The following is a 24245-nucleotide window of genomic DNA, read 5'->3' on the forward strand; positions in this document are numbered from 1 at the left end:
TACGCGTGCGCCTTCATGATATTTGACAGCAGGGCCGGCGGGAAGAGCGTGGGAGGATTCAGGTTTTTTTAAATTACGCATGCGCTAAAGATGGTGGCAGCGGGGCGCATGCGCCATGCCGTGGAACTGAGTGAGATGCTTATGGAAGTCGCCCTGGTGAGCTCGAACGGCCGGTGGTGCATGCGCACTTAAGTACTCCGCGGCCTCAGGCGGCAGAGGGGAAGATGGCGGCGGTGGTACAGAATGTGGTGAAGCTGTGAGTGCAACTCTCGTTCTCCCCCCCCTTCCCCTCCCCTGTTTGGTTCTAATGGTACAGCCCGAATCTCCGAGAAATGCTCGCAGGAGGGTCGTAGGAGAGACCATTCTGTTATCGGGGTGGACTTGGGGGCGGAATAGGAGGCGAGGGGGCAGCTGTTGGCTCTTTTTATTGTTCAGGGCTGAAGTTTTTATAAATAAAAAATTAAACTCCCTTTCTATGTGTGGAGGCCGGATGAGGAGAGGGGAGAGTGCCTTCGTCTCAGAGTTTTAAAAGTGGGTGGAAAAGAGGACACCCCGCCTTGAAATACCCCAATTTTGGTGGTGGGGGATTGGAATGACAAAAATAAAAGGCTGCTCAAAAAATAAAAAACAGAGGGAGGTGAAGTAGAGCCCCCACGGGGAGGAGAAAAGAGCAGGAAACCCCCCTCCACTTTCCATAAAGTCCCAAAAGAAAATGGGGAATGATGAGAAAAATGGTCCTCCTACCTCATGCCCCCCGTGGAGCTCTGAAAGAGGCCCGGAGGAAGACAGCCTCCTTCCCTTTAAACAGTAATTGTGAAACAAAAACGGGGTGTTGGGAAAAGGGGGAAATACCCATTCAGGAAAACAGAGATACAATTTGTGTCTTGAGAGGGGAAAATACACCAGGTGGTCCCTCAAAAAAGTGTGTGTGGGGTGGAAGTGGAGTGGATTTTTAATAGGCATGTGTGTCGAGAGAGACTATCATACCCTTAAAAAAAAGTATTTCAAATGGAGTGGGGGGAAAGCAGGAAAAAATCACTATTGAAAAGTAGGATTCCAGTCATGGGGGTAAGAATGAGTTCTTCCCCGACTTCATATCAGAACCCAGAAGAAAATCTGGGTGGGGGAGTGAAATGGATATAAGCCAAGAACATAATATATAGATCTACCATCCACACAATTCAGATCTCCAGAAATAAAATGTGATGGGGGCACAGTTAAAACAACACAGCCACCTTCTCTTCCTCTTCTTTATATGGGAGATGAAGGGCGGCAAGAGATTCTGGCTAGCAAAGAGGTAGGGTGGCTAGAGAAACTAGGGAAGGGATGGGCAACCTGTGACCCTGCTGGACTACGACTCCCATCATCCCTGACCATGCTTTGCTGGGGCTGATGTGTCCAATAACATCTGGAGGGCAAAAGGTACCTCGTCCTCATGCTAGAGAGAAACAGATTTTCCCTTCCCCCTCGCAATGTCGGGCAAGTTCCAGGGGTTGGAATAACAAGTGAAGAGATGAAAGTTGCTTGCCCAGTAGGAGAGGCTGGAGTGAAGAGCACAAAGACCCACCTCCTTGCAAGAGTTTAAAATAAGTTTTTGGGTAGGGGAGAGAATGATTTGAATTCCTGCCCCAAAGAGGCAGGATGGAAAGAGGAACCATGACCCATAATAGTCAGGACTGCTAATGGGAGGTGGGCAGAAGTGCAAATGGATGGGTCATTGCTCCGTTGCTCTCGAATGGAGAAAAAGTGATGGGCCTGCTTTCCACATAAGAAAAGCTAAGCTTCTGAGCTGGTGTAGAATTTTAAGATGGCAACTTTGGCTATACTTTGCTGGCATTGGATATCAAGAAGTAATGGATGTAGGGTGGACCCAGGTTCCAGATGTGGTGCCCTCTGGATGTTGCTCTGGACTCCAGCTCTCATCAGCCCCAGCCAGCATAGCCAATGGTCAGGGATGGTAGGAATTGTCCCCAGTTGGCAACCCCTGGCATACAATATGTTGGTACCTGAAGGTTCTACACGATACATTCTTGCAATTATGTTGTTGTTGGCATCCATCTATCTCGAGAGACAAAGGAGTGCGCCTCTGAGAGTAAAGTCAGACTGCTGCATTGGCAGCACCATAGTGACCTCTTTTGGCACTAGCCTGGGCAGTGTGTATGGAGGTCCTGGGCTGCCGAGATGACAACCCTCCCCCGTCCTTGGCCTCACTGATGTGGTCCAAAGGAAAGCAGAGCAATTTGTTTGGCACCAGCTTGGCTGCAGGAGCTGCTGGAAGGAGGCATAGAAAGTGCCATCCAACAGTCTTAGGGACTCCACTGTAGATTTGTATAGGGTTTACTCCTTAGCCTTTTCTTCTCATGAAGATATCCCACAAGGCAGCAGAGGTTTTGGATCAGTTTTCCTTCTCCTAGGTGGGCTACCTTTCCAGGTTGATGAGCCCCAACTGCTCCTCACTTCCCTCTACAGCTGCAGAAACCACCTTCTTGGCCCACTATTGGTCTTGTTGACTCAATTTGCCAGAGCCTGTCTTCGCATGCAGGGGACGTTCGGCTATCCTCACATAGTTCAGCTGGCCAGTCGAAGCTGTTTCCTGGGTTGTGGCAGTTTTCTGTCCTGATTTGCATCCTCTAAATTTCACAGAGCTGCTTCAACTGATGATAGAGCGCCAAGAGGATTATAAAACATTGTAAACAAGGTGGACTTGCAATTTAATTACCTAATTTTCTTTTTCATCCCTCCACTCCCCCCCCCCCGACAAGCTGCTTTTCCTCCGGCAGCAAAGATATTAAATTCTTTCCCCCCAAAGCAAGCTGATGCCCACCAGTTTCTATTCCCTTCCCTCAGCTACTTTATGTGGCGAGATTGAAACACTAAAATTACTGTAATTATAGGCTGCTCAATTAAGGAAATTTCATTGCTGCCACACCACAGATTTTTAAAGAACAAGAATATAAATGCAAGTGATGTATTTTTTCCCTCCCTTTCCGCTTCGCTCTGAGAACTCTCCATCTGAGTCTTCACTAATGGGATTATTGAATAGAATTGGGCATTTTCTTTCTTCTGTGATTGTAATAGATTGAAAATGAGATGTAATATAAAAAGCTAGCTCTACAGATGCCTCTTTTTTGTTCCAATAAGGGAAGCTCAAAACCAGCTTTGTAATCAGAATTTTGATCCTGGCACCTTAAAATTAAAGTATAACAAAAGTGGAGTACTTTCTGCACACCCAGTTCAACATTGTTGCAATTATTAGCTGTGGTATTTAGCCTGAGAATCCTCACTCATGTGTGCACTTCAGCTTTCCAAAGAGATCCTTGTGGGAAGATCCAGCTTCCTAGATTTCTCTTTGTGTGATGTAGTCAATCAGTTGGTAGAGCACGGGACTCTCAGGGTTGTGGGTCCGAGCCCCACCTTGGGCAAAAGATTCCTGCATTGCAGGGGGCTGGGCTAGATGACCCCTGGGGTCGCTTCCAATTCTACAATTCTATAGTTCTGTGAACCTAGACTCTTGGTGAACTATCTAGTTGGGAAAGACTTCCTCTAATACAGGAGTAGGCAGAAGGTATAGTTGGGTGCACTGGTAGATCTTGAGGTGATCTGCAACAGATTGGCAAGTGTTTCTGGTGCCCAATGATTTAGCAATAGCAATGCAAAAAGGTTTCCCCACAATTAGATTGAGGACATGAAGCAAGCATGAGTGAAAACCATAACAACATAAAAATTGCTTGGCTAGTCCAGTATCGTGTTCTCACAGCGGCAAACCAGGTGCCTATGGGAAGCCTGCAAGCTGAGTATTCAGAGGTAGAATGCCTCTGACAGTGGAAGAAGAACATAGCCATCATGGTTAGTCACTGCTGATAGCCTTATATTCCATAAATTGGTCTAATTTTGTAAAGTCATCCATGTTAGTGACAGTCACTAGCTGCTGTGGGAGCAAATTCCATAGGTTAGCTAAGTGCTTTGCAAAGAAGTACTGTCTTGCGTCTGTCTTGAGTCTCCCCACATTCAGCTTCATTGGAAAACAGTGTTTTTACTTATGTTCCTCTCATCAGTTTTATCCTTTTTTAAATTCGCCCAGGAGTGGATCAGTTCTGGTCCTGAAAGCAAATTTATGGGCTGAGCATACGTTCAAGAGGCACCTTGCTCCTTAATTGCAAATGGCTGGTTTGTGCATCCTGAGGTCCTTTAAGAACAAAGTGGATCTATCAAGCCTGAAGCTGGCACACCCATGTTCTAATGCATGCTTGCTTTTGCCTCCCACCAGCCTTGGCGAACAATATTATAAGGACGCGATGGAGCAGTGCCACAACTACAATGCCCGACTGTGTGCTGAGAGAAGTGTCCGATTGCCATTTCTGGACTCGCAGACTGGAGTGGCGCAGAGTAACTGCTACATCTGGATGGAGAAGCGGCACAGGGGGCCAGGTTGGATACCCATAGGATGTTTTGAAAACTTGACGTTTAGTGGTTAAGAGTGGTAGACTTGTAATCTGGGGAACCGGGTTCGCGTCTCCGCTCCTCCACATGCAGCTGCTGGGTGACCTTGGGCTAGTCACACTTCTCTGAAGTCTCTCAGCCCCACTCACCTCACAGAGTGTTTGTTGTGGGAGAGGAAGGGAAAGGAGAATGTGAGCCGCTTTGGGACTCCTTCGGGTAGTGATAAAGCGGGATATCAAATCCAAACTCTTCTTCTTCTTCTTTGGGGTGCAGTTTGTAACACTTTGGGGTCCGGCATCAGGTTTGCTTGTTTTTGATCAGGCACTGCACCTGTTCTTTGACAGCTCACCTGAGGAGTGGGTGGATGGGGAGAGGTAGGTCTCTTTTTTTTTCCTTCATGGAAATAGCTTTACTCATTGCAGGGAGCCTATCTGCATATACTGCATAGTCCTTTATTTATTGGTCCATATCAACTGCGCGGATTAGCGGCAAACTGGGATGGATTGTAAGGAGTGGGTGTGCTCTGTTAATTCCTGAAGTGAGGGTTGTTGGGGAAGTGCCCAAGGCCAGAGCTCTGAAAAGGCTGCATTGAACTGATAATCTTATGCTTTTTCTTCCTTTCCTGTCCTGCTTTGCTTTTTTATTGGAAGGTTTGGCGTCTGGCCAGCTCTATTCTTACCCAGCTCGGCGCTGGCGGAAAAAACGTCGCGCTCACCCTCCTGAGGATCCAAGGCTTTCCTTCCCTTCCATTAAGCCAGGTACATATTTTCCTTTCTCTCTGAGCTGCTGCTGGGACTTCACTTGGGATAAAATTAGTTTTTCCTAGGGATTGGGGATGGGTGTGTACCCCATAGCAAATTGATTAGAGAGAACCTCTTCTGCCAGGGTGAGTTGCATCACCGACACAGCTGTGCTTTCAGGAGCATCATTATCAGCATCTCTAACCTCCCAGGTAAATTCCTGTTTTGATTTTAGTAACCCTTGGAAGTCTTTGAGCCCTATATTATTCAAAGGCTACCCCTTTCCCCATTTATCCCATCACATCTCTAATGCAGGGGTGGCTAACGAGTGGCCCACCAGAGCTTGTGGAACTAAACCTTTCATCAGCCCCAGTCAGCATGGCCAATGGCCACAGATGATGGAAGCTGTAGTTCAGTGACATCTGGAGGACCACAGGGTACCCACCGTCGTTCTATTACCACATGAAACCTTATTAAAGTCTTGATATACTGTCTTGATGAACTGTTTTGGCTTGCATTCTGTTGCTGGACTCCAACATTTCTCAGCTGCATTCAGCATAGTCAGTGGTCAGGGGTGATGGGAATTATAGGCCACAAGTTCCACATCCCAAATCAAGGCAAAACTTAAAGTTCTTTTAATGGGTCAGGAATAACAATTGCAATTACACTCCTGACATGCTGACTTTTCACGAGATTCACACCTGGTAGCACATTTACATTGGATTTTAGGTTTCTCCAGGAATGTTCATATTTTGGCAAAACAGGGGAAGAGGAAATTTTTCTAAGCTAGAAGGCAGAGCGATGGAGCCCCTCCAGCTTGGGAATTTCTTCCCTTCCCTTTCTTCTGCTGTGGCTGGTTCCAAGATTCCCCATCTGGAGGGCCACAGGTGATAAACAGTTGTTTGTATTGGCTGTTAAGGTTTCTGCTTGGGCCAAGTATCTTGTAGCCAGAGACAGATGAAATAGGAGGGCCTTTATATGTATGAATCAAGGTTTTTTTTCTGGCCTTGCTGGCCGAGCCAGAAATTGTAGTTGCTGCTACCCCTGCCCACCCCACCAAAAGCTGGCCTGAGGTTGTTGGGGATGGGATGAGAGACTGAGCATCTGGCGGCCACTTTCCAAAAGTGCACAGAGTGCCTTTGAGCAGCAGAGCCCAATACTCACACCCTGCCCCATCCGTTCCAATGCATATGTGCACAGTTCTGACTAGTCGGACCAATGGGATCACTTGGTAACAACCTTAATACTATACCCTTTGATCTTCATGAAAAAGACACACCAATCAAGTAGCCTGAAGCAAGCCCAATTCTATGTGAGCCATCCACATAGTGAGTTGTGTCCTCTCATTTGCTTAAGGGATGGTGGTAGCAGTGGCAGCATATGACTATATTGTTCGCTATAGCCTCCTCCCTTTTGATTTCTCTTTCAGTTTCAGGCCCTGCCTTCACCCAAATGTGTTCTTTCATCTCTCTGCCTTATGCTTGTTATTCTTTCTCTTTGTTTCCTTAAAAAACCCTCTGTATCCACTTTCTCCCTGCCCTGCCGCACATAATTATATATTTTTTCTACCATGTTGCTTCTTATTCACCTTGTTGGTCAACTAAAGAGCCCAAAATGTTGCAACCTCCCAAACAGGGGAGATGTTTCAGAGGCTTTGTTCCGCAATGGGCTCTGCTTCCTTAACTGTGGTTCACAATCTCTCCTCCAGTGCGTTCTTTCCTTCCACCATGTATTGGAGCCTCCAGTCCTTCTCCTTTGGTGACGTGGGTGGCAGTTTTAGCAATGGCCAGCAGAGGCCCTTGGTTGGCTCTTGGTTTGGAAAATTCCCTTCCTGGTGAGATCGAGAGTGTCTTGCTCCTTACTGACTTCCCGGAGAAATTTAAAGTCATTCCTGTTTACCCAAGCATTTGATGGCTGACAGATACTGACCATGGCAACCTTGAAATTAGTGACTGTGAGCATATGTGATTGCTTTAAAATGTTTTTAGATGCTTTAAAATTGTTTTAAATGTGTTCTTCTTTTATTTTAAATAGTATACAGTGGTGCCCCGCTAGACGAAAATAATTCGTTCTGCGAATATTTTCGTCTAGCAGTTTTTTCGTCTAGCGAAGCGGCAATGCAAACCGCGGTTTTCGCTAGACAAAAAAATTTTTTTTCTGTCTTGCGAGGCAGCCCCGTAGACAAATTCGTCTTGCGGGGCAGCCTTCCGCTAGACGAATGCCTTCGTCTAGCGAGTTTTTCGTCTAGCGAGGCATTCGTCTAGCGGGGCACCACTGTAGTTTAAACATTTGGTGTTTATTACCCTGGGCTTCTGTGGGAGGAGGGAGCAGGATACAGATTTAAGTACATAATCAAAAAATTACACAGCCAACCCTCTGGATGTTACTTCTGTAGACACTGAGCAGACCCTAAAGAAAGAGGGTTTGATCTCTCAGGATGGCAGCAGCCTGGAGGCCCTTTTGAGGACGGACTCTCTTGAGAAGCGCAGTCTGCCTGATCCTCGTACTGATGAAGACAGCCTCGGCGAGTTTCCTGTTGCCAATAGTCGCGCGCGGAAGGTAATGGCAGGCAGAGGGTAGCATCGACTGTTTCGAAAGGGGGCTCCATGGTAACATATGAATGGCTCCTCGCAGCTTCTTCCTACCTCTCCTCTGCTGTCCTTGCCTTTAACTACACAACGGATAGAAATCTTGCACCATGGAGACCTAGTTTTTGTACCCAGAGAAACAGAAGGTTGCTACATGAATAAATTGTTCAGATTTTTAACAAGTGCACAAACGGTTGCTGAGTTTTGAGCACTTAAATCCAGTTTACACCAGAACAAGGAGCTGTGTGGAGCTTTAGGCTCCTAGCCCATGACTTCTGGAAATACTTCTGATCCCACCACCCCTTGCTGTTTCACCAGCTTTTCACCACAGACATAAGGGCTCAAAACCTGCTTCAAATGCAGAAGAGGGAGAGAGCTGAGTGCCTATTTTTTGCGTCTGTGTAGTAGCTGAGGAGTGCACAGCCGTACCCCTGTTGGTAGTGTCCTTTCAGCTTGTCAGACTGCTTCTGTCTCAAAGATCCTCATTGCCAGAAAAATCATTTCATGGACCAGTGTTTTGTTCCACTGTGGTGCTAGGCATGCTTCTCTCAGCCCAGCCCAAGGTCTCATCTGTTGTTCCCTTGCTCCAGTTTCTTCAGCTTTATTTGTTCCCAATTCCACCCTTTTACTACAAACTATTGGTTTGGATTGCAAGAGCTTCCTTTAAAAAATAAAATAAAAAATGAACCAGAGTGGAGTTTAGTGTGAAATGAAAGCCAGTCTATTTTGCAAAAGCCATGCTGGGATGGGGGTGGGGGTGGAGCAAACAGGGAGGAGGTGGTGGTGCAATGACACTTTCTGGTTTTCATCAAGTTTTTTGGCTTGGTGAGATACTGAATGTCATAATACACATTGGCTGCTTCCCAGGATCAACTCTAATAGCCTAGTAAGGCAGCCAAAGATGGAATGCTATAGCTTGTCTTACAGCATCCAGGAGGACAGGATGTGTGTGAGAGAGAGAGCAATAGAGAAAGAGAGAGAGAGAAAGAGCACTTACTGATTTTGAAATGTGGGCATGAAATGCGCTTTTTTGAGCCCATGCGTTTTCATAGAATCAAAGAACTGTAGAATTGGAAGGGACCCCCAAGGATCATCTAGTGAAGTCCAACCCCATGCAATGCAGGAATCACAGCTAAAGAATCCCTGACAGAGAGGTAGGATATAAATGTAGCGACAAATAAAATTATATATGACGTGAAGAAAGCAGATATAGAAGACTTTCTCTTGTTAATGCCATGACGCAGGGTCATCTGATAAAGCTGAAAGGTAGAATCACAGAATTGTTGAGTTGGAAGGGACCCTGATGGATCATCTAGTCCAACCCCCTGCAGTGCAGGAGTATACAGCAGCTGCATACGGGGATCGAACCTGCAACCTTGGTGTTATCAGCAGCATGCTCTAACCAACTGAAAGATTCAGGACAGAGAGCCGGAAGTACTTCTTCACAGAAAGCCTATGAAATCTGCCTCTGAAAGATGCATAGGTGGCCCTAAATGGATAGTTTAGGAGATTCAACAAATTACTAAAAGATGAAGCTGTTTGTAACTACTTGTCATGATGGCTGTATGTCTAGATAATGTAGGGAGCACCTGTGGCCCTGCAGCTGTTGTTGGACTACAGCTCCCATAATCCTTCTTGTTCGGGGCTTATCTGAGTTGGAGTCCAGTGACATTTGAAGGACCACAGGTTTTCAGTCACTGTTTAGGCTCAGAGGCACCATGCCTCTTGAGTATCATGTGCTGGGGAACAACAGTAAGAGTCCATGCCGAACTTCTCAGTTCCCCATAGGTATCTGGTTGAAACAATGTGCTGGACTACATAGGGCACAGGTGAACCTTTGGCCCTCCAGATGTTGCTGAAATATAACTCGCAGGGATGGTGTTCAGCAACATCTGGAGGGGCAGAGGTTCCCCACATCTGAGAATAGGCTTTTACTCTGATCCAACAGGGCTTCTCTTATGTCCTTATGACAGTTTTTAATGTTACCTTGAAAGCTCTGCAGTGAAAATGAAACTATTAGGTGGTCATTGCCATTGGTCTAACTAGAATGCATTTGAGGGGGTGCTTCTTAGCCAGACTCCGAAGTCTTCTGTCCGCCCCCCCCCCTTGTCTTTTTGAATCTGTCTGTTTTCTCTACAGTAGTCTTGCTTCTCTGTTCTAGCGGATCCTGGAACCTGACGATTTCTTGGATGATCTAGATGATGAGGACTACGAAGAAGACACGCCAAAACGCCGAGGCAAAGGCAAGGCCAAGGTACAGTTCACATACTGGGGCTCAGTAATGCTTGCTCAGTCTTGAGTCAGTGTGCACTTTGAGTCTGCATGGAGTGGAAAGGAGCACTGGGGCTCTACGGCAGTGGCAGGCAAGGAAATTCTATGGATGTCGCAAAATATGTTGGGTGCTGGAAAGGAATGAACACTCTATGATTGTAAAGACTAGTGAGAATGGGATGGGGAAAACATGTGGTCTTCCAGATGTCTTTGTACTACAGTATCCATCATCCCATCCTTTCTGTGGCTGATGGGAACTGAAGTCCAGCAATATCTGGAAGGCCACAGCTTCTCCATTCTTGTCCAAGTATTTCTCAGTCTGCCTTTCTTTAGTTTTAAAAACCTTGATGTCCCTGGGAAAAACATGCATGGACACACTCTCCTGCCCCCATGCCCAAAGGCTAAAAGGTTGAAATTAATATAACACCATAAACACAAGGTAATTGTAAGTACTAAAGGAAAGGGATGATTGATCCTTGTGGGGGAAGGGGGGATTCTGGGGCTATAATTGCTTGGCACAATATTGGTTGTCATATGAATAATAATGAAATGGAAGAAGAAATTTGGGGAAAAAAATCATTCAAAGCATGTGCCACTGTGGGGCAGTAGTGGGCTGCCTTTTAAAATATTGCCAGCTGAGCTCTTGGACTCTGCAACACTTCATTAGCATGACTCCCTTCCTCTGCTTGGCTTTTTGATTTACTGAAATAATTGTCCTACCCTGTTCTAGTGGTGAAAACATATTGAAAGACAAACAGAACAGTTTTAAAAGTTAAGACTTCAGCCCTGAAAATGACAATTGCAACTGTTCCCTCAAAGCATCTTGGTGACAGCTGTGTTACTTGAGAAAGAGAATACGTGTGATTTTTCCCCTCTGAAGGTCATTATATGTAAATAATGGTGCATCACATAAATGCATGGTGTACACCATGGCTGCAATCTAGAGAAAACATTTAGCCGTCATGGTGGGAACCACATATGTTTTTCTTCATGACGGATCTAACAGTTGAGCTGTTGGGGGTGGGGGAAGAGTTCAATGTGTCACCTGTGATTATCCCCTGTCTCATAGGCCTAAATAATGGTGGGGTCACTGTCTTCAGATCATACTATAATATTGTTCTTACCCATGGATAAATCAGGTAATTTAATAGTCTCATAAAGGGCTTGAAAATGTTTTTGAATTCCTTGGACCCACAAGAACTGTCCAGCAGTAGTACTAGTAGTTGTTACTATTCCTTGCTAGATTATATGTTCATTGGTCTTTCCGCAACGTGGTACCCTCCAGATATTCTGGACTATATTTTCTATCACACCTGACCTTCCCCCAACGTACATTCTCTAGATGTTGTACACTACAACACCCAACACCCATTGGGAGTTTCAGTCCAGGATATGTGGTCTGAAGGGTGCTAGGTTGGGGAAGACTGGCATAGACCACCTAGCCTGTATCATGTCTCCCAGTGTGGCCAGGCATCTCTCTCTCTCTCTCTCTCTCTCTCTCTCTCTCTCTCTCTCTCTCCCTCTCTCTCCTCCAACCCCCAGCAACTGGCATTACTCAGATTCTTGTTTATTCCCCTTGCCTCACCTTGTGGCACTGAATCTGCTTAACTTTCCTGCAGGCCTCCTTAACAGCTACTTGATTTGTTTCAGCTCCCACTTTATGTCACTTCAAGGTTCTTTCGGTGAGGGGTTGTTGGGTGAGGCATTTTTTCCCTTGCTCATGACATCCTCCTCTCTGGCTTCCTAGGGCAAAGGAGTTGGGAGCGCCCGGAAAAAGCTGGATGCAGCCATTTTGGAAGACCGAGACAAACCGTATGCCTGTGACAGTGAGTAAGAAGGCGAGCCGTGCTGTGGGACGCAGCTGCCGTGAGCAGAACACCTTTGCTTTTCCTAGATAGGAGGACGGTGTGGTGGGGAGGTGGGTGAACGGAAGATGCAGAGGTCAAAGCTTCTTTGAAAGAGGGGCTGCGTGAGCTTCCTACTTGTCCTTGGTCCCTTGCTTTTTAAGCGAGCTTCTTGGAGGCTATTATATTACTTGTCTAGTTTGGGAGCGTTGGAGGTCTGGCACTATCTGGAGTCTCCTGTGGGTATGGGCAGTTGCTTCGATGAGATCTTAGGCTGATAAAATGATGCCTTTTATTTGCCCGATGTGCAAATTTTCCTGTTTCACAGAGCGCTTCATTCTGGCTGGTGAAGAGTTCTGTGAAAGTGCACAAAATTACATACTTCTGCATCAGCTCGTCAGCCCATTAGGAGATAACTTTACCAATGTTCTCATCTCCTTTGGGACAGACTTGGCAGACTAACCCAGTCTTGTCCATGCAGGGTCTTAGCCCTGCCACCATTGGTCCTCTAAACTGGAGACTTGGGGGATTGAGCCAGGGCTTCATGGATGCAAAGCAGGTGCTCAGCCACAGTGCTCCAGCCCTGCCTTCCTCTGGCAGATCCCAAGACTTGTATAGACCTTGGTATCGCTTTACCAGTCCATTGGGGGCTGTGTTTGTGTGCAGACTCCCAAGCTAGGTGACCAGCCCTGCTGCGTGTGGCTGCCTTTGCCAGTTCCATATTGCATGACTTTTCTGTTCTTTAGAGCTGCTCCCTGTGTGCCAATCTGGAAATGAACGCCCGTGCAAACCTGGTTATTAACGTAAAAGGTGGGGGGCAATTGGCCAGAATTTTCAAAATTGCAAACAATGAGTTTTTGAAATTACTTTTCTTTCTCTTCTCCTTTTACTGTCCTGTAAGAATTTTATACTCCCCCTTTTTACTTTAAAATAACACCAGTAAGCATTTTTCTTTTCTCCCTTTTAATCGTTGTATATAGCTTTACTGTGTGCATGTTATGTGTGTGACCTATAGAGTGTTTTCACCTTTTCTCTCATTATTCTCTTTCTGTATTTCAGATAGTTACAAACAAAAGCATACCTCGAAACCTCCTGACCGAGGTAGTCCATTCTCTCTGTCTTGCTATTTATTTCTTCCTGACTTCGTTCTTCTGAAATGTTAGTTTTAAAAACTCTTCTTTTTTTAAAAAGCAGGTCTTTTGATGCAGGGCACAAAAAAAACCTTCCCTCATGTAATAATGCAGTTCAGGTTTTTTATTTAGTGTGTGTGGCCTAATAGGGTTAGCACCCAGCTTTTTGGCCCGATTCTCTCCCAAGTTGCTGTGGGAAAGGTGATAATTTCCCCCCCTGGAAATTTGGATAAATATATATCTTCCTTAGTGGCTCATAGCAATTAAAATTCAATAAGCATTGTTATTGTAAGGTGCTGTGCATTGAGTTGGGAAGAAAGTACATCAGGATGTTTTGCAGTAGATTGGCAAAGGATTCTGACTTCCTATTGTCTAGCAGTAACAAATGAAAAAGCTTTCCCCTCCCCTCCAGCCACAAATTAGGTTGCAGAAAAAGAAACAGGGAGCACATTTTTATATCAATGGACTTGTGAGCTTCGCTGTGCTACTGACCACACATTCCTGGACTAATCATGTGCTCATAAGTGGCACCCTGTTCTTTAAATCTTGCAGGTGCTCTGATTGGTGGACCTAGTAAAACCACCACCACCAAGTATATTCCTCAAGCCTGTCTGCTCACCCCTGGCATACATTTAATATTTAATAGCACAATCCTATCTATGTCCACTTAGAAGCAAGACCAGTTGAATTCATTACGACTTCCTCCGAGAGAAGTAGGGTTAGGATTGTGCCTGAAAGGACGAGACACAAGGGGAAATGGGAGATGGATTTGCCTGACCTAGAATGAAGTGGTGAGTTGCTACCAGGCATTTAAATTCTTGTGCGACTGGGATGATGTTCCCTGCCTGGTGAAAAGGAAGTGATGCAGCTATCTAGTAGCCCTTAGGCTGGTGATGGGCCAGGATGTCCTTCGTCTTTGCCCTTGTAGTCATTCCAGATGTTTGGAGGAGGGAAGCAAGTGTCTGGAAACTGCTTCTTCTCTGGTGGATCTTCTCTTTGTCTGATCCCCTTCTTGGAAAAGTGGGGAGAGACTTCCACATGGCCTTGATCTCTGGCTAGTGACAAAGGCTAGAGTGGCCTTCTCTTCACTCCTGCAGTCACAGAAATTTGTCTTTTGGTTCTGACCCACTGAGGTCAGAAAGAGAGGTGTTCTGTTTTTGTTTTTACCTCTGTATGTGATTTTGAGTGCTTGCTTCCTGTTGCTCCCAGGGCAACAGGATCTGTCACACCAGGAGTATAGCCTTAAAGGCCACAAAAATAGTAGCTCACAAATACTCCCACATGCCCACACATGCCCATGGCTGTTATTTGTGGCCTGAAGGGTAGGTGGGTAGAAATAAGAGCCTTTTTTGTAAACTTGGCATGCTCTGATTTGCCCTGGTTGACCAGGCTATTTACAACTTTGCACTGCAGGATGTTTAGTGCTGCAGAGTTGTGTCTAATATCTAGTTTCCTTGAGAAGGTGCTGGATTTTGCTTGGGGGAATGGATGTTAGCTAGTGAAACTGTTGTGTATTTTGCTTTCTCCTGTGACTTCTGGTTTGACTCGCTTGCATGAGTCACCCGGCGGTTTTGGAACTGCAGACCACCTTTTTGTGATCTTTGCTTGCAGCACTCTGTGGTTGATCTGCAAGGGCTTTGGTGTATAGCAGAGATGAGGAACCTCTGGTCCTCAGTATGTGCTGGACTCCAACTCCCATCTGCCCCAGCCAGCATGGTCAGTGGTCAGGGATGATGGGAGTTGGAGTCCAGCAACATCTGGAGGCCCTGTCAGGTCCCCCTATCCCTGGCACATAGGCTGAGTTCTTCCCATCCTGGATAGCTGTTGAATATTATCCCCCACCCTACCTAGCTTGATGTGCTAGGCAGCCAAGTTATTCCTTCCAGAGCTAGATAATGTATTAACACAGTCCCAGGGTCCAAAAGGCCTTGGAATTTTATAAGCTCTGTTAATGATAGGCTAAGCCCTGAGTCTTCAGTTTTCTCTTCCCTTTGGACTCTTGCTCCTTCTTATAGCCACCTGAACCAAGGGCCAATGCCACCTTTGGCCACAACCTCAACCAGTTATGCTTCAGTTTAATGTTTCATTCTGGTTTTCAAAGCATTTAAGCATCATGGGAAAAGGTACCTCAAGTATTGTTGCAGGCTTCTGAGAATGAATTTATATTTATATTTTCCTTGATTTATTGGTTTTTTTTTTTAAAAAAAAAACTCCCAAAATAAATCTAGAGTAATTTTTGTGGTATTAAAGAAGCCTTTACATGATAATCAGCTTCATACCATCATTTCCCCTCTAGTTGTATTTTGACACAGTGCAAATATACAAAAACTTGCATGATCTACTATGTCATTCCTCTTCAGCTTTGGGTCTCTAGGTGTTGTAGATTAAGGGCAGTATAGGAAATAATAATAATAATAATAATAATAATAATAATAATAATAATAATAATAATGGGACCTGTAACTGTTATCATAGAATTGTAGAGTGGGAAGGGACCCCAGCTTTTTTTTACCACCTTCCAAGGGAGTCTGTTCCCCTCCCAAACAGCTCTTACTGCCAGAAAGTTCTTCCTAATGTTTAGTCAGAGTCTCCTTGTAATTTAAATCCATTGGTTTGATGTTCCTGAACTACGCCTGCCCCCCCATCATCCATGGTCATTGTTCATCCTTGCTGGGGCTGATGGGAAGGTTCTTAACATTTGCTAGCCTTTGATTTGTCAAGCAGAGCAGCCTGATTTTACCTGTCCCTTCCCTTGGAATTAGCCAACCAGAGGAGGAAAGGGCCCTCCCTGGGCAAAGGCAGGGCGGCAGCTCAAACTGATAACCTCAGGCACAGCGCTCATGTAGAAGAGCCCTCCAAGCTTGTTGAAGAAGTTTTGGAACAGCAGTATTGTGCTATTCTGGGAATGTTTGCTCACAACTCTGAGCAGAAAAAGACCCACAAGGGTAACCCCTGTCCCCTGGCAATCCTGCCCAGCCCTCCATTTGAATCCTATAGAGAGACATTTCTTTTTCTTAAAGCCCTGAAACTCAGGAGCATCCAATGAAGCAGAATATTTGAAATTTAAGGCCAGACAAAGGAAGTCCTTCACACAGGGCATAGTTGAACTACGGAATTTGCTCCCACCAGAGGCAGTGATGGCCACCAACTTAGATGACTTTATAAAAGGATGAGAGGAATTCATGGAAGGTCAGACTATTAGTGGCTATTAGCCACCATGAATATATTCTCCGTCCTCTGTTAGAGGCAGTGTATGCCTCTAAATCCCATTTGTTGGGAATCGCAAGGAGAACGCGGGTGCAGTCGGGCCCTGCTTAAAGGCTTCCCATTGGGACCTGGCTGGTCCCTGTTGGCCCCAATGGGCCTTTGGCCTGTCGCCAGGTTCTTACGTTCTTACATCTATGCAAGTCTTAGGAACTAATTTATTTTAACTTTATTGTTTTTATTAACGAGAGTCGGTTCTGCAAAGGAAAACATTGGAATGAAGCAAATTTGCAGAGTATATTCAGCCTTGCCTCCCATTTTCTGGTGCCATGAGCAAGTGGGCTGCAGGGTTGAACATAGGACTTACTTATTTTTAACTGAGAATTGTTGGCTATCTCAAGTATCCCGACCCTTCATCCCAGATACGTGGCTCTGGGCTGTTGGTGGTGAGAGAAAAGCACTCTGCTTCTGCCCAGAAGCACGCAATGGATTGTATCCATCTAAGTTCTCCTTGGAGTAGATGCAATTGGAAATTAATGGCTCAGCTACTGTTGAGCATGACTAATACTGGATACAAACCAGTATTTCATTAACAAGGTCCCATTGCACTGTGTGTGTGTGTGTGTGTGTGTGAGAGAGAGAGAGAGAGAGAGAGAGAGAGAGAGAGAGAGAGCGCGCTACTTTGGAACCACAGCCCAAGGAAAGAGGATGGAGGTTTTTTCTCCTCCTGCTGCTGCTGCTCCAAAATGGGCTTTTTTTTGTAAGCTATGTTGAGCCTCCTTGGAAGCAGCATGTAGCAACCACTGCCTCTGCGGAGGGAGCCTGCCAGCATAGGCTCCCTACTTAATCAGCTGTGTTTACACAGCCCTTAAGAGAGCCATTACTTTCCCCCTGCAAATTGGCTTTCCAGTCGCTATGCGAAAGACTTGCTGGACTTAATGTGCTTTAGAAAACATTTGTCTCCCTCCCCCAAATCAGAACTTGATTAGACCTGGAGTGTTTATGGGAGATTGTGAGTTTGTGTATGTTCTCCTCCAGCCCAAGCAGGGTTTTTTTTTCCCCCCTCAAGCAGTGTTCCCCGCTAGATATGGCTCACTTCCTTGTTTCTGTGTCTTAGCTACTTCCATATCTGGAGTACACTGTTTTGGTAGTTCAGCCTAGGCTGTTGAGCTGCGGGTATTAATCCCTGCTCTCCTTTATATATCCATAATGCAATTCTGAATCAGAGCCAGACCTTCAAACAAATTGCTTTTTCCTCTTTGCCCAGGGCTTGAGGGTAGAAGGTGGAGGAATGGTGGGGTGGCAATTGGGGAAGAATGGACTTGCAGCAAGGCTGAAAAGCTGTGCAGGGCAACTAAAAGCTGGCCACTAGAAATCTGCTCTTAGCTTTTCTCTTTCTGAAACCAGACAAACAGGGTTTCAGGTCGTTTTTTCATGAGGGCCAGAAACATGTGCTGTGCGTGTTAAGAGTCTTCGATTACTTGGGAGTGCCAGACATACACAATTGTGTACTAGCCCCTTCGTTCATTACTGTTTAGTTGGGGTGTGTGTGGAGATTCTTTGAGAGCATTCTGAGTGCAGGTTGCAAAGGGTGCTACGACATGCACTGTGTTTAGAAATCTGGTTCTGGTGCTGAGCAACAGCAAATATTTTCCCCACCCTTGTTTTGAGATTTGTGCAGTTTCTGTTTCTGCAACAGGTTGACACAGTAGCACATTGAGGGGATGAGCAGTGTGCGTTTTTTGGAGGGGACTTGGAGAAGGGGATAAAGGTTGGCTGAGAATGGGATAGTTTTGTCACGGAGGGAGAGGGGAGGAAGGCAGCCCCTCTGGGGACGGGAAGCTCAAACCTGTGTCTTGTCTGCCGTAAAATTTTCTTCCTGTTCAGTCTGTGGGAAGCGTTACAAGAACCGTCCTGGGCTGAGTTACCACTATGCGCACTCCCACCTGGCTGAGGAAGAGGGGGAAGACAAGGAAGACTCGCAGCCCCCCACGCCTGTATCACAGAGATCTGAGGAGCAGAAATGTAAGTGTCTTCTTCCTCCTTCTGGGGCTTTCCTGAACTTTAAGATCTCTTTATGTAACAGTTCTCCTCTACCCCAGCTTAAATTGGATCTCAAGATTTGCCCTGGAAAAAAGGATAGACCTAATACGAGTCCCACACTTAACTGTCGTGTTGTGGTGTCGGGATTTCTATGAGCCAATTGAAAGACTAAGGGAGTCAATTTCAGCCAGATTGGTGGCATGCGCTAGCAAGTGACCAAGCCTGTCGTGCATTGAGCAGCTGCATGTGGAACCATCACAACCAAGACTGAAGGGCTGGACCTATGTATGTCCGAGCCATAGGTATGAGCCAGCTGTTCTCTTTAAGTAGGCTGTGAATACAGGGTGAGCATAAAATGATCACCAGGATGAGATGCTATAGCCTGTATCCTGTAGTGGCAATGGGACAGTGCTGCTGAGAATGCACACAAGAAGTTTTTCTCTTGTGGTCACCCCTTCCCTTTCCTTTGAGAGAAGCTGGGCTGCCGTTTAAAAATAATAAACTCCTCCTAGGTCTGGGTGGAGTGTGTTTTGGGGGCTCTGTTTTGCCTCTGTCTTGTCATTGATTAAAACACCTTTTCCCAATAGCCAAGAAAGGTCCAGATGGCTTGGCCTTGCCCAACAATTACTGCGACTTCTGCCTTGGAGACTCCAAGATCAATAAGAAAACAGGGCAACCTGAAGAGCTGGTTTCATGTTCTGACTGTGGACGATCAGGTATATGAACTGTGGGGAGCAGTGGGGCCAGATCCTGCCAAGAGCTTGAGTGTCCTACGTAAGTTTTGTGGGTTTGCTTGGGATGCCACTCCTGATCCTTCCAACCTGCACCTTCCCATGCTTGTTGGTTTTGGTCCCAAGAACAACCTTTTCAAAAAGAATCTAAACAAGAGAAATGAAGTAGGCTCAGGAGGCATGTTCTTACAGCTTTTTGGGGGGGGGCATTCGTGTTAAGCATGCCCATGTTACGTAGCGCGATCCAGAACGGATCGCGTGCGTAACATGGGGTACCACTGTATATCCAAAGTCTCTAGCCCAGAGTATCATAATAACTGCCGTAACCTCTTCATCCTTTGTATGCCATTCCAAAAGTAATTACAATATTCTGTTGTTTGGTCGTATGTGACCATTGTGAGAATAAAATTCAGTAGCTCTTTCCCTCTTCCTGTCAAAACACTTGCCACCCTGGTTTTCCTTGGAGAAAAGGCAAGCGGCAAATGTGATGAAGAGGTGTGACGTCTTTGTTTATCCGCTTGCTGAGGTGCCCACACAACCTTCCTGTCTTAATGCCTGCCCCACTGTCTCTCCCCACCAGGGCACCCTTCATGCCTGCAGTTCACACCAGTTATGATGGCGGCGGTGAAGACCTACCGCTGGCAGTGTATTGAGTGCAAGTGCTGTAACATCTGTGGCACCTCTGAGAACGATGTGAGTACCCCTTCTCTCTCCTGCCCCTGCCCCTGCCCTTTGCATGACTGAATCCCTTCTCCCTGTGTCCTTTCATCATGAATGTCCCTCTTCGTCGCTGTCAACTTCTCCCTCTCTCTCCTTGCCGTCTTCATTGCTGTTCCTCCTCCTGGGCTGCTCTGATACCTTTGAGGCAACCCAAAACCTCTATCCCACCCTTTGTCACGTGACCCCAGGCAGGCTGCCACAAATACATAAAACAAGGTATTATTTATTTATTTATTAGATTTATATTATATGCCTAAAAGGTCTCTAAACAATTTGCATCTGTAAATTTAAATGCATTACACCAATTCATGCAAAACTGTAACATTCTCATAGAAACTCCTCCCCCCCCCCGCCCCCAGAACAAAATCAACTCATTAAAAGCCTGGTGGCAGGCAGGGTCATAGGCCAAAGCGGTTGGAGCAAACAATGTAAATTTTAACCTTTTTTTACAGTAGACCGCTTTCTACACGCGCCCCTCGTTCCATCCTCCTTCAAGGCAAGTGACAAGTGTTTATCAGAGGTCAAGGGTACCTCCCAGCCAGGAAGAAGATTGCAAGGATAGTGCAAAGCAAAGACAATTAGGGGCTTGGCCTGGGGGAGAGTTCTGAGGGCCAGATAGTGCGATCTGGAGGGCCACATCCATTCCCCAGGCCTATAGTTCCCCATTTCTAGTTCCCCATGGTTGTTGTGAGGCTGAAAGGTGGCATGCATTCCTCTCTAAGCTCCTTAGAGCAAAGGTGGGATATAAATTGGATAGATTAAACTGTAACACCTTGGTTTTTAGGGGTGCAGGACAGATTTTCTCCCTTTCTGAAAAGAAGTGGAATAATTTCCATTCTCCTTTTTTCTGGCTTTCCCTCCCTCCCCATCCTGCTTAGGACCAGCTGCTCTTCTGTGACGATTGTGACCGTGGCTACCATATGTATTGCCTCACTCCACCCATGTCAGAACCACCGGAAGGTGAGTACTTCTCTGCTTCCCTGTTTGCCTCTTCCCACCTTTGTGTGAATTTTGAGTTTCTCCTGGTTTTTGCAGAGGGAATCCTGGAGGCCATAGTTCAGCGATAAAGAGTGACTGCTTTGTAGACAAAAAGCCCTGGTTCAGTTTCTGGTGTCTCCAGGTAGGGCTGGGAGAGAGAGACCCCTGCCTGAAACCCTGGAGAGCTGCTGCCGGTCAGTGTAGACATTGCTGAGCTTGGTGGACCAAGGTTCTGACTCTGTATAAGGCAGCATCCTATTTGGGGGCATAGAATAAAAGGCTGCTCTGCACAGCTTGATTACCTATTTTGTAATTAACTGGCCTGCAATTTAAATTGAGTTAAAGTTAAATTAAATTAAATTAACTGGCCTGCAATTTAAATTGAGTTAAAGTTAAATTAAGAAAAGTTCCTTCTGGGCCTCATTCTGCATAACAAATCAAATAGGATTTTTCTTTTTCTTTTTTAATGCTTTGGGATTTTAAACCTGCCTTAGCGTGCCAATTATATAAAAGAAGAAAGTTTGCATGTAGCATGACATGGCAAAACGCTGGTGACTTGTAGCAGGCAGTTTGCCGACTCATTTCCTGAGCAGGTGCTGACTTGGGATTTTGAAATGACGCTTCCAGCACCAGGCCCACAGCCAGAGGTAGCCTGTGTTAATCTTAAATCGCTTGTTTAATCTTTACATCACTTCTTTCGAGTCGCAGGTCACAGCTCAGGCTTTTCTGAGGCCTAGTTGGGCTTCCAGTCAAGGCCCACAGACTGCCTGTCTACTGTAAGACCAGTAGAAGGGGCTGTAGGTTTGGGGCGGAGCACACAGTTCACACATGAAAGACACCTCTGCTGTGGTGTCAAGTTCTGCTGGTGTACAGTGTGTGTCTAGTGTAGCTATAATGCATCCCACACACTCCAGAGAGGACAAGTCACATACCTGTAAACAAGGAGGTGGACAAAATGACACTCCGTGTGCACCACTGTCTGCTATGCTTAAGTTTAGTTTGCTTATATTTCGCTTTTCCACTGTGACCTTGGTGGCTCACAATAAACATTAATTTCTTATCGGAACATACAACATTTGAAACAACTTTGTGTTTCAAAACATATCATTAAATTCAAAAAGGGCAAAACCAGCAGTTCAATAAGCATAGAATAAATTCAATATTATGCTAAAATAACCAAGTACTTTCTCAGTATGTCCCATCTTGTAGTTTACGATCAGAGAGAGGGGCCCTTCTCAGATTATCACTAAGTGAACTTTTGAACAAAGGGTATCACTTTTGGAGTGCACAAGACTTGCTTGTGCAGCATCCCTCACCCAAATTTAACAGCAGGTCAAAGATGGGTAACCTGGCACTTCCAAGATATTGCTGGGCTAAAACTGCAGTTCATCCTAATTCTTGGCCATGCTGCTTGGGGTTGTTGGGAGTTCATGTCCAACGTCCCCTAGAGAGCCACTGGTTCTCCCATTGCTGCAATAGGTGTCTTATCTCTCCCCCTGCCCTCTTTTCTGTTTCAGGAAGCTGGAGCTGTCACCTGTGTCTGGACTTGCTGAAGGAGAAAGCCTCCATCTATCAGAACCAGAACTCCTCCTGATGGGCGCTGGGGCAGCAGAGAAGAAAGGGAGCTTGAAAGAGGAACCACCAGTTGTCCACTACCTTGCAGGGCTCTTTTTCCCTTTCTTGGTTTAGTCTTTTTCCTATGCTGCCTCCCACTCTTAGTCAGTGTCTCCTTCACCAGTCGGATCCAGCCCCTGCCGGCGCTCTCCGTTGTCCTCTGCACAGCGGTTTTTGGGTTTAGAACTTCTCTTTCTCTCTCTCTCCCTGCTCTCCTGGGAGGGAGGACTCTCCATGCCCTTTCCTCACTTGCCTCCAGGCTGGCTGAGAAGCACCAAACAGATCATCATATCTACGGCCTTAATGCTCAAGGACAAATATATATATATATAGAAATATATCCCGACTGAACTGGGCTTGCTGGGAGGAGGCGACTCCTTCTCATCTCACTAACATTGTGCTATTGAATCAACAGCTGATCTGCAGGCTTCTATGTCTCCGAAAGCAGAGCCAGCAATTTCTAAAACTTTTTTTGTTTAAACACAAAACCACCACGAGCACTCTTGATACTACCCACAGGGCTTATAGGCTCCCACCCAGCCCTTGGCCACGTGTTCCTCCCTCTCCATAAGAAAGTGGTTTTGTCCCTGATATAATTACAAGCGGATCCGGTTCTGGTCTGGAGCAGCCTCCTAGACCCGAGAGAACCCTGGGAAGGCATTGTCCAATGGAAAACCTACCTTTGGCCTTCAACAGTGTGGACCAGGACTTGGCTTAGGCAGGTGTGAAAACAAAGTGACTTCATTTACCTCAGTCAGGGAAGATCTTTTGAGGCTTCCCCTTGTCCTGATGGAGGCTGGATCCTGACCCAAAGAACCCTCCCGTTGTTAACACAAAGACCATTGCCTCCTTCCTTGTTTACACACACACAAGGCTATATATATATTTTTAACCAGGGGTTGTGTCGGGGTGGGGAATTGGGATTGGGGGAAAGTCCTCTTTAGAGCAAAGAGAGGGTTCCAGCACTTTCCCCCACCTCTCTTTAGCAAGCCCTTAACCCATGGGGTGTTGACTGCGCCTTCCCCCGAAACAGCATTTCTGTGCCATGGTGGGTTTTAGTATGTTTTTAATTCTCGGGGGAACGTTTCCAGTCCTGGCACCATTTTACATTTCCCCTCGTATCTTCCTCCCACCATATGGGCCTCTACGGGAACAGGCTAGTTGCTCAGAGGTGGATGAATGGAGGGCCGGCAGCTCTTTCTTCCCTGGAGCAGGGCTTGTTGGCAGGAGTTGGACCCTTCCAAAGTTGCCTGGTCTCTCTCTCTCTCTCCCCCCCCCCCCCGGTGCTGTGTGCCTCTCTGGAGACGTTGGCCACAGATTTCTGGGGTTGCCTGTGCGGGCCACTTTTTTCTTTCTTTCCCTAGCCTCACTTGATGCCTGTTTGCTGAGTCCTGATTTCCCACATTCTCTGTGTGCGTGTCTGCAGGTGGAGGGCGAGCCCTTATACTTTTGGGCTGCTCTCCAAGGAGAAGTAAGCAAGCTGGCATGCGGAAGCCTCCTCCCTTTCCAAGAATGGAAGCTCTCTTCTGCATTCATCCTGCCTTCCCCCTTGGCTGCCTTCTTCACCTCCCCACCCCCACTCTCTGGAGGAATCGGTCCTTAATAAGAAGTGACATTTTGAAAACCTTCATTGGAAATTTCCACCCGTCTTCCCCCTAACCCCCTTTGTATGGCACCCCATTTGGGGAGGAGAGGTGTTTTTCTCTGGAATAGGGTTCTGTGTAATATACTAATGATGTGCCTGTTTTTTCTAAAAATTGACTTCATACCTACCTCCAAAGCCCCTTGCCCTAGTCATACATCCTCTTGCACTCCCCCAAAATGCATCCATCCCTTTTCTGCCTGCATCTTTGCAGAGGCAATACATGAAGACTCAGGGGGACTGGCAAAGCAGAGGGGGATGGTTCTTTTTAGAATAGCTTGCCTCACCGAGTTAACATCC

The 24245-nt window shown here is 46.2% G+C and overlaps 1 protein-coding gene across 4 annotated transcripts; it reads left to right on the forward strand.

Moving 5' to 3' along the window:
* The first annotated feature begins 61 nt into the window (after nucleotides 1-61).
* DPF2 (double PHD fingers 2) lies at nucleotides 62-22777 on the forward strand. 4 transcript variants are annotated; one of them, XM_033136424.1, is made up of 12 exons: nucleotides 62-256; nucleotides 4268-4428; nucleotides 5091-5198; nucleotides 7576-7739; nucleotides 9930-10022; nucleotides 11787-11865; nucleotides 12943-12984; nucleotides 18105-18242; nucleotides 18848-18976; nucleotides 19572-19684; nucleotides 20590-20671; nucleotides 22207-22777. In XM_033136424.1, the coding sequence occupies exons 1-12, from the start codon at nucleotides 225-227 to the stop codon at nucleotides 22281-22283; spliced, it is 1218 nt and encodes a 405-aa protein (XP_032992315.1). In that variant the 5' UTR covers nucleotides 62-224; the 3' UTR covers nucleotides 22284-22777. The 4 variants fall into 4 exon arrangements, with proteins under 4 accessions (XP_032992315.1, XP_032992316.1, XP_032992318.1 ...); XM_033136427.1 differs by lacking the exon at nucleotides 62-256 and adding an exon at nucleotides 2559-2575; XM_033136426.1 differs by lacking the exon at nucleotides 62-256 and adding an exon at nucleotides 2680-2698.
* Nucleotides 22778-24245: the final 1468 nt, after the last annotated feature.

Source organism: Lacerta agilis, chromosome 17 (assembly GCF_009819535.1).
Source record: "Lacerta agilis isolate rLacAgi1 chromosome 17, rLacAgi1.pri, whole genome shotgun sequence".
NCBI classification, from domain to species: Eukaryota; Metazoa; Chordata; class Lepidosauria; order Squamata; family Lacertidae; genus Lacerta; species Lacerta agilis.